The sequence below is a fragment of the Boleophthalmus pectinirostris genome, unplaced genomic scaffold (assembly GCF_026225935.1).
Source record: "Boleophthalmus pectinirostris isolate CB_2022bp ecotype Guang Dong unplaced genomic scaffold, ASM2622593v1 HiC_scaffold_10, whole genome shotgun sequence".
Lineage (NCBI taxonomy): Eukaryota > Metazoa > Chordata > Actinopteri > Gobiiformes > Gobiidae > Boleophthalmus > Boleophthalmus pectinirostris.
Window position 1 is genome coordinate 15,125,837 of NW_026570971.1, and position 10,335 is coordinate 15,136,171.

General features: G+C 40.1%; 2 protein-coding genes across 2 annotated transcripts; both read right to left on the reverse strand.

Annotated features, from left to right (window-relative positions):
* Nucleotides 1-49: 49 nt before the first annotated feature.
* ivd (isovaleryl-CoA dehydrogenase) lies at nucleotides 50-6,741 on the reverse strand. Its single transcript, XM_020919733.2, has 12 exons — nucleotides 6,477-6,741; nucleotides 5,073-5,162; nucleotides 4,889-4,940; nucleotides 4,640-4,809; nucleotides 4,470-4,563; nucleotides 4,034-4,164; nucleotides 3,500-3,596; nucleotides 2,199-2,292; nucleotides 1,984-2,065; nucleotides 1,691-1,795; nucleotides 1,552-1,624; nucleotides 50-653 (listed from the first exon to the last, which is right to left on the reverse strand). The coding sequence occupies exons 1-12, from the start codon at nucleotides 6,615-6,617 to the stop codon at nucleotides 520-522; spliced, it is 1,263 nt and encodes a 420-aa protein (XP_020775392.2). The 5' UTR covers nucleotides 6,618-6,741; the 3' UTR covers nucleotides 50-519.
* A 583-nt stretch (nucleotides 6,742-7,324) lies between these two features.
* Nucleotides 7,325-9,797, reverse strand: LOC110155418 (adenylate kinase 8-like). The gene is made up of 2 exons (XM_020919517.2): nucleotides 9,406-9,797; nucleotides 7,325-8,354 (listed from the first exon to the last, which is right to left on the reverse strand). Exons 1-2 carry the CDS (start codon nucleotides 9,795-9,797, stop codon nucleotides 7,346-7,348), a joined length of 1,401 nt encoding a protein of 466 aa, XP_020775176.2. The 3' UTR covers nucleotides 7,325-7,345.
* Nucleotides 9,798-10,335: the final 538 nt, after the last annotated feature.

The window sequence follows — 10,335 nt, forward strand, 5'->3', positions numbered from 1 at the left end:
TTTTTACACTGCTAAAATTAGATCGCACATTCAAGAAATAAAAACTGAATTTTGAAAGAAGTTTTACATGTTTATAACTTCACAAATACAAGGAACAGAGAAACAGTTGTTAAACACATTATCTACATTATTCTCATCGGCAACTTATATTTTCAGCCTACTATATCATTTACAGCTCAGAGCATTTGCAGCCACTGCTCAAAGTCCAGTGTCCACTTTTATGAATGAACTTTCTTTACCATAAATACTGTGCATGGGCTGACATTTTACAAAATTTAACCCAAACTTTTTGTAGCTTAGATGGGAGTGTTAGTTCAGAAGTGCAGAAAAACTGAAATCATTACTACTGACCAAATGCATTCGTAGACAAAAAAACTAAACAAAACCATATTTCATTGTATGGGTGCAAATGACCAGTTGATTTCTGTTCTCTGTAAAAGTAAATGTAAAAAAATCACAGGAATATAAGGCTGTTGGTGTCAGTAACTCTGCATTCACTCATGAGGGGTCAGTCCACTCCTATCTGAACATGGAGTTGAAGGCCCTTCCGATGATGAGACGGCGGATCTCACTGGTGCCTGCTCCAATCTCGTACAGTTTAGCGTCCCTCAGAAACCTCCCCATTGGGTAGTCATTGATGTAGCCATTTCCACCTGTGGTAATAATGGTACATTTGAAGGTGACTTTACTAGACTTGCAATGCGATGAGCTTGAACACAACTTCAACTTCTGTGCTTCATTAGTTCCCTCAGGGGTAATTATTTCACTGTCATCAGTAATAAACATTACACATATACGTGCTGATAATGCAGTAGGACTGATTGTCTTGTTTAAGCAGTTGGAAAAATTTAGTAGGCCACAAAAACAAAGTAGGCCATTTTAAACCTTTAAGGTGAATGTTGATTTAACTGGAGATGAGGATCGTTTGCCTGGTTTACACACAATCACTTAATTTACTCTGATAATTTCAGTGCCTAAATTCACTACATCTGTTACATAATGTTTCTGAGAGCCTTGGTGCTTATAAGCCCTTTCAACATGGCTGCCTTGGCTGTCCTTTGTCACAGGTTATTTTCATTGTTTTTATGGACAGAATTTCTAGGCACAGTCAGGGGCGTGTGGTTTGGAGGCTGCAGGATCTCATCTCTGTTGTTACCAGATTGTTTTGATGGCTCCACTGAACGAGGACCTGTAACATGCACTGGGGCGGTTTGAGATGAGTGGGAAGTTCCTGCCTCAAGTGGAGAAGTTCACAAAGGCTAGGTTTGGTGGTTAGATGCTCCAGATCAGATACTGAGAGATGGGGGAAGTGTGCGTGGCAGAAGACAGAAAAACAACTGCTGCGCGAATATTGTCATTCAATCTAAACTGCACAGTTAAGGTGGTGTCTCTCAGAGCACTTGAAGCCCTATGCATTGGAAGTAACAGCACTGTCTCCATACACATTTACAATACTATTAATTCTGTTTAATTCCCTGTCCAACATGCGGAGTTAGAATGACCAGCACAATGCGAAGTTGAAGTGTTTAAGGTGGAAGTTGTTGTACTCACCTAGACACTGAATACCATCCAAGGCAACCTGTGTGGCATTCTCGGCACAGTACAGGATGACTCCAGCGCAGTCCTATACAACAGAGGACTCATAAGAAAAGTGAACAAAAATGATAAAACATGTGGGGGGTTAACTTACCATTGCACTAAAGTGCCCCTTATCACAGGCTCGGGCTACATTATACACATACTGTCGACAGGAACTCAGCCTGGTGTACATATCTGCCATCTTTCCCTGCATTAACTGTCAAAAAATGTAAAATTATATTATATTACAGAACTTATAAAAACAAAAGACGTACACTGGAACATTACATAGTACATCTAAATATGTCACAATGTTAGTATAACATAACAAGTGGATAAAACTACATAAAATGCATGCCGATTGAACCCTGCTGACTTGAGTCTTTTTTGTGTAGAAGGTTCAACCTGAAAGTGTCCAATCTTCTGTCCAAAGGCCTCTCGTACGTGTAGGTAGGGCACAGCAAAGTCAAGGACAGCTTGCATGATCCTGGGAGAGAAAGAGTGAACATTGACAAGTCACAAATCCAACTTGGCTTAATGGTTTGTCATTCTGATATGCTCTACTCTGTCGGTACTGTAATGAGTCCTGTATCGGGATGAAACGTTCAGTATTAACTGACCCAATTGGTCCAGATGACAGAACAAGCCTCTCCAGGTCGAGCCCACTCATCATGACATACACGCCTTTATTCAGAGGTCCCAGGACATTTTCCTCTATGAAACATGAGGACAACACAAGGTTCAATGTTCTGATACAATACAAATATCAATAACCTCCACATCTATAGACTGAAAATAATGTATAAACATATGTTATTTATACCATCATCAAACTTTTATTACAGACTCTTTAGAGTTTAAAAAAAACATACAACAAATAAACATGCTCCAACAGTATATATACAGCAAACTGCTGTCCCAGTGTCTCCACAGTTCAGACACTGGGACAGCAGCTGCAGCTGCCCCAGCTGCAGCTCCAGTGTCTCCACAGTTCAGACAGCAGCTATAATTATTTTAATTAATACACTTCAATTATGCTATAGATATAATATATATATATATATATATATATATATATATATATATATAAATAAAATATTTATTGTATTTTATAATATTTAGTAAACATTTTTTACATGAACTTAAATAGCTATAATTTTTTACCAATCATTTCACCAATAATTTTTTAATCCTATAATTAACTTTTTATACAGTTTTAAATGAGTGCATGAAATGTAATATTTGAAGATACATTTTGAAACATAAATACATTGTTTTTTAATTGCTAAATAACATATATATATATATATATATATATATATTTAACTAGAGCTACTTAAACTTAGAATTTACATCATTTTCTTAAAATCAGATTTACTACTCTATAAATAAACAATTTAGTTACTCAACTTAGCTCTATTTTGGCATTTTCAAACTTAAATTGAATTTATTTACAATTTCCTTTAAACTTAAAACTAAGTTTAAAGGTAAATTTACTCACCAGTAGTGTCTCTGTGTTTCCCCTCACATTCCTTGGTTTGGTTTGATTTGTTTGCGCACACCTGGGCCTAATTAAATGATTACAGAGACACACCTGGTTACCTGGTTTTTTGGTCTTGCTGCCATCTACTGGCCAGACTAAAAATAACCTAATCAACTAATAAAAAAGGGGAGGGGAGGAGAGGGGAGGAGCAGTGAAGAAGAAGAGGAGGGAACAGAGGTGAGAGGAGACAGGGCTCAGGAGTGGAGGTGAAGACTTGGTGCAGGGGCTGGGCTTTTTGACTTGACACTGCTCTTTGACCTAAATACTTTCTTCATTACTCTCACACTATCTGATATGTCCTTGTTAAACACTTCTACAATTTGTACCCAAATGTCTCTGAATAATATGAATATTGTATTTTAAATAATCAAAGCTAACCTGGGATTTTGCAGTCTTCAAAGATCAGCTCACATGTGTTGGAGCCCCTCATGCCAAGTTTGTCCAGTTTCTGTGCTGTAGAAAATCCTGGCATCCCCTGTGTAAAGACCACAGACAGTATAAAGAAGTAGACTAAGCAAATGTGACATCACCCATAGCATTTGGCTCCACTCAAATGAAGCTTGCAATGCTAAGAGTTACAAGGCGAATTTGGAACCAGGCTCCAAGATTAGGAATAGAATTTTTTAACCGTAAAAATTGCTAAATTAAAACTTTGGATAAACAAAAACAGGATCATGTAGAGTGGGTTAATACAAACATTTTAAGACCAAAATTACAAGGCTCACTGCAGCATTTACAGCAAGATGGGTGACAGTATTCCAATGTAAGTCAGTGGGAGCTAGGGTTACTAGGAGTCGGAAGAACCTGCATGCAAACTTCCTATTTGGAACGCGGTGGCAAGAGTGTTAGCTAATGGCCAAGCATTTATACCTACCTGTCTTTTGTGTGAACTTGTGGATTTATAAAATGTACCTTTTCCACAATGAAAGCAGTAATTCCTTTTTGATGGGCCTCCGGGATAGTTTTAGCATAAACAATGAGGACATCAGCATCTGGCCCGTTCGTGATCCAGAACTTGTTACCATTAAGAACATAGTAGTCACCTGTAAAAGCCAATGTAAGCAGTCAGCAATCAGTGAACAGTTTCTGCTTGTAAAAAATCTTGTTGAAAAAGTTCTACTGGCTCCATGTTGGGCACTGGGAGAGGAAATGCAGCAAATGTGGAATTTTTTTGCAGAATGTTCTATTTATAACTTCTGTCATCTTAAGTTATAAAAATACCACAATGTGTCAAATGTTAATTTCTCCAGGTCCTGTACTAATTTGAATTATTTGCACTTTTGAATTCCCTTTGGCCATTTACTGCAGATGGGTGGATAGAGCATGTTTACGAACTATCAGTGTTTACCTTTCTTCTTGGCTTTGAGCTTCATGGAAACGACATCAGATCCAGCATTTGGTTCACTCATAGCCAGTGCTCCTACATGCTCCCCGTTTAGCAGCTGCACAATAGTAGAAGACGATCACTATTCTGTCCTATTCAGGTTAGAGGAGAACATGAAAGCTTTTGGTCCAAACCTTGGGTAGATACTTCTCCTTCTGTTTCTCGTTGCCGTGGCGGACCATCTGGTTGACACAGAGGTTGGAGTGGGCACCATAACTCAAAGCAATGGCTGCTGACACTCGGGACATTTCTTCCATCACAATCACATGGTCCAAGTAACCCAGCCCAGTGCCCCCATACTCCACTGGGTGCAGACAATGAGGTCTTTTATATATTTCACAGTTTTAAGAATTTGCTTACTGAACTGATGAGAAAATAATTACCTGGAGCAGTCATGCCAAGGAGGCCCATCTCACCCATGGCTTTCCAGTAATCCTATAATAAAAACACACACAAATCAGGATCATATTGAAATATATTTTCTTGGAGGGTAGCAAATAGCCACATTTAAGTACAAACACAGATATGATTATGATATCAGTAGTTTTATTTAAGAATGATACTTACTCTCATTTGTGGAAACTCATTTGTCTTGTCAATCTCATCAGCATAAGGAGCTAATTGTTCAGCACAGAATTTGCGGACACTTTGTCGAAGCTGTGCAAAAGAAAAATTTTAAATATGACAATTCAACATGTTTGCAAAAGGCAATCCTGAAGATAGAATGGGAGAGTTGGCTGAGGCAAGTGAGACAGGCCATAGTTTTTGAAGACACATTACATAGTGAAAGTTAAATGTCTCATTTTCTATCCCATTATTTAAAATGTAGGGTGTGTAGAATTGGTTTCTCAAACATGGCCCATCACTGTCCCCAGATATGAGATGTACATGCTCTAATCAAATATTGCTTTAGTTTAGCAGATAACCATTGTTTGTCAACCAGACAATTTAGTCATAATTACAATCATGTTCAATATGATGGTCAAGTTGTTGTTGTTTCATTTTGTGTGTTGATTCCCAAGTCAATTATCCAATCAGAAAGCAGAAGCATGAGTAACTGACAAATCCATCTGATTTTAATTTAAAACTCTCAGATGACTGGTCTGAAGTCTCACCAACACCTTCAGTCAGTCATTATTCCGTGCTAGTGCAACCAGTTCAGTGAGTGAATTATGAAGGTTATGAGCTTTCACAAGTGGCTTGGCCTGTCCTGTCCATATACTGAGAATGACAAAAAACCTGTGCTCCTCAATGTACATGTTAAAGGGTACACATGATGTCAGATCAACTTTCATTAGCTCTTTTTCATGTGAGACGAATCCTGGATTGTCCTGCACTGTCCCCCCATCCCTGCCTACTGATCTGTACTTAAAGGTTGTATAGAAGATTTTCCAAGGAAAGAGAAATGCAGCGACTGTTTGTCTTTTTTCAAATGTCGCGCTTCGTTCCTCTTCCCCTTCTCTTCGTCTTTCATCGACGTCAAAAACAGACTTTCTGGTCGTGAATTCTTGTCTGCCATTACAACAAACTTTGTGCAAACTAAGAGGAAGCTACAGTTCGAAAAAGACGTTAATAGTGTTAATTTCTCAACAATTATTTAAGATAAAGAGCACGTGGACGCGTACGGGGCATGACGTATGGTCATCCAATCATATTCAGCCCCTAGAGCCCACCCCCGCACTCTGCACTGCCTACTTCCATGGAGGTGACCCATCACCTCCTCACTTTCATACTTTTAGATACAACTTAGCTTAGCTACTGAATATTTTATATCTTGAGTAAGAATAACATAATTTTACCAAAACTTAGACAGTCTTTCTGTGACTTTTGGGTATTATCAAACAGGTCATGTCAGGTTATGTCACCACCCTCATGTGCCACACTTACACCTGCACAACAAAAGCCCTCCGCTCTTGGATCGTTTCATCAAGTGAATATTCTCAATCCTCATAGCGGCTAAACGAGGCTCACCTGAATCTGTTCGTCCGTGAGACCGTTTACCACGTCGTCTACTGGGATGGAGGCTCCTGCGCAGCCCCGTCTCTGGAGCCCCTGAAGCGGGGACAGGCACCGTGTGCAACCCAGGCGCAGAGCGGTTCTGACGGCCAACATGCTCACAGTTATTGGGTCGCAGGGATAAGGCTGAGAAATATGAAAAGCCTGTGAGACTAGCCTTGATGGCAGCTGTGCTGTGTGCGCTCTCAGCTGATACGATACCAAACAACCCTTCTTCTTCTTCTTCTTCACGATTATCATGAAGTGGCAACTGCAGCACCGTCTGGTGGACAACATCAACACAGCAGCCCGAGGATCAGGTTCCTCAAGTTCAAGAAGAAAGATGTTGTAGCCCAAATTAAAGCTACATGCTATTTGACATGCAGAAACATTGCAATAACTTATTTCTCACCAAATACAAATTTCATTATTATGCTATACAAAAGAAAAACTCATTATGACAGGCAGACTGAGAAAAATATGGCTTTAACATTTAGATTTAGATTTAATATTTACATTTATCATATAAATTTAGATTTAACATTTAAGATTTAGATTTAGACATAAAAACATGTAATTGTATCGGTAGGAAGTATTTTCTGAAGTAGAAATAAATCAATGCCTAAATGTAAAGCTAAACATTCACACGTAGCTTTCTCCAGTTTTCTCTTGGAGACAATATATTTGTAACATTTTATTTGTATTATTTGAAACTTTATTTTATAGACTGCATATGATATTCATGTTTACAACTACAGGGTACAGGTAGAGTATTTGATCATTACTGTGAATGAAATACCCTTTCAGTGACTTTATTTGGCTTTTTCAGAACATGTCTCTTTGTCTCAGTTGGTGGTGAGTTTTTTCTCCAGGATTTCAAACACAGACTGGGGGTCCTGTTGTGCGTCAATGTGGATGGCATCAGGGTACACTGCACTGAGTCCAGCTCTCTGAGAGTTAAAGTGCTGGACCTTCTGGAGCACAGCCTCCCTGTGGTGGGCTGGACTGGTCTGCAGGCGGCTCTGGACCTCAGCACTTGGAGCTGGGCTGCTCATGGAGTGATAGCTGATCCCTGTCACTGGGTCTGTGGCTCTCAGAGACACTCTGTGAAGGCTCTCCTCCTCACTGAGGTCCAGGAAGAACACTCGATTTGGATGATGAAATGTTTTCTTCAGTGCCTGGGCTTGGTTGATCTCTTCTGAGAAATCATGGAGGACCCACCCCCTGTAGCAGTCCTCCCTATTCAACCGCTTCTCCAGGACCTCCAAGACCAAAGAGTCCGGTATGGGGCGCCCCACATCTAGATAGGATTTGATCTGAACCCCTAGTTCACAGCCGTCAGTAGCCACAGCCCTGAGGAGCTCACTGCAGCAGATGTTGACCAGGTTGTACTTGTGACAGAGCCTTTGTGCCTGCAGACTTTTCCCTGCACCTGGGGGACCCAGCAGCAGCACTCTGGGGGTTCTCTGGCAGTCCCGGGTCTGAACAAATGCCAGCACTTGTTGGTACACATCCTCATGTGGCTGGTCACTGTTGAACACCTTCAGAGAATGTTTGTAGGCAGAGCTTAACCCAGTGATCTCACAGCGGTAACGATGTAAACGTGCAGAGAGTGTCTCCTCTGTCAGGACCCGGCCCTTCACCAGCCGGTCAGCAACAATCGTGTGGTCAGGCCAGATGAAAGTCTGGTGATACACATCTCCAGTGTCTGGATCCAGCAGCCGCCCTCGATTTCGCTCCCGCAGCACGTCCTCAGGTGCAGACAGATGAACCACGTGTTCAGGAAGGATTCCTGCTCTCTGTAAAGCCAGAGCCTGCAGTCTGCTCTGAAGAATGCCATCCAGGATCCAGCCCCTGACAGCAGAGTCACATCAGGCCAAGTTAAAGCCAACATTTTGCTTATGGGTACTACATTTTTAGCATCATCACTTTAAATGGCTTTCTAAATAATATTTTTCTTCTTCCAAAATTCAACTAAACTGTACTCAAATATCAGTTCTCTAAATTGCATATAGTTTTAGAATGAAGTTGTGTTTAATTAATTAATGAATTTATTTTTTCAACAAAAACACAAATGTCCTGCAGTGTGACTGTAGCACTTTTCTTGGGTCAGAGACAGATCATAAAGATGTTGAAAGCATGCATTATTTAATAATATTACACCTTTATCACTACTTTAGAGCTAAAAAAAAAAAAAAAAAAAAAAAAAAAAAGATATAATGCCGTAATCTACAGGGTGTCCTGCGGTGTGACATGAAAATTCACATTTATAAACACAAAAACTAAAAGGTGCTCATCTGGCATTTATGCACCAGGAGAGGCTCTGAGGTTAAGGATTTAAGCTACAGAACAAATTTAATAATTATCATTTTCTTGTTTTTGTAAAAACGCAATTTAAAAATAAAAATAATAAAAATAAATAAATATGTGGTGTGACTATTTCGTAAACATTTTATTTTAGATGGGACAGCTGCATAATTATTCCACTACCACTCTAGACATATTAAATAAGTTATTTGAATATTTTGACATGACAATTTATGTCCAGTAGAGACAGGAGAGGTCACACCGCAGGGCATGTTAAAACGTCGTAAAACTAAAGAATTGCACAAAAAAATGTGGGTGGTCTTTGTGAAAAAGCTTATTTACAATGGTTAAAGAACTGATTTGTTTTTAAAAATATATGTTTTTTATTTTGCTACAAAGGTGCGCAGGTGTGAAGGACAATAAAAAGGCTTTAAACAAACGTCCAGTAGGCCTCTCCTTATATTACCCAAATATCTGTTAGATTATCTGATCCCTAACCTGTAATAGGCCTGCAAGGTGGATTCAGGACAGAATTTTCCCCTTTTTCATCCAATCTCATGTTAAATATTAACTCGTCCTGAGTCGCCCTGAGCGTTACCTGTTAAAACAGTCTGTTTTCCCCAGTCTGTGTTGCACCAGAGCGCACAGCAGATCAGCGGGGATCTCCTGCTCCTTTTTCAAACAGGTGCGCGCCTGAACGCTCATGTCCTTGTAGTCGTCCATTAAACACTCCGTGGTCACATGGACTGCTCGTAGCTTCACCGCCAAACGGGATGCCACGCTGCGTTTGCCCACGGCCGGAGGTCCCAGCACCAACACCCGGGGAAGACGCTCCGGTTTTTTCAGTTCTCTGATGAGCCACTCCAGAGGCTCCTCAGGCTGCTCGATCACCAGACCGCGAACCATCTCCCGAGTCAGACTCAAAATGTCATGAGTTTCGGCGTATGCGCTTATCTCCAGAGGAATCCTGACATGCTTCACTTTGTCCATCGCTCTGTAGTTACAGGGGACAAAAGGACAAAAGGACTACAAAAGGAGCGTGTGTCTTCGTCCATTAGTTAGTTTATGTTTCGGAAACCATAGCAACCAGACTGTACCACGTGGGCTACCTGCAAACAACGCACCAAAACCCCGAATACCCGGACGGACACCATGGATCTATTAAACTAACATAATAATGGCACCTGTTAAAAAATAAATACTGTATACAGTCGTGGACAGTCTAAGTTCGTGGACAAATCATGACGCCAAATTAGCAGTAAAATGAAAAACCTGTGCTAAAGCCTAAGGCTAGGGGTGGAAATAATTTGTGGAACTAATGTTTGTTGGAGATATGCAAAATTTTAATATCGACTAGCCTACATTGTCTATAATTGAAACTATATTAAAAAAAATTAGCTTACACCCAAAAGAAACGGAAACGTCAAACTAAATTGACATTTCTAGCCTATACATCGAGATACTGATTTCTGTAAAATCGCCCACCCTGTACATGCCTATATGGTTATTGTCATGATTTCAGTAGTTC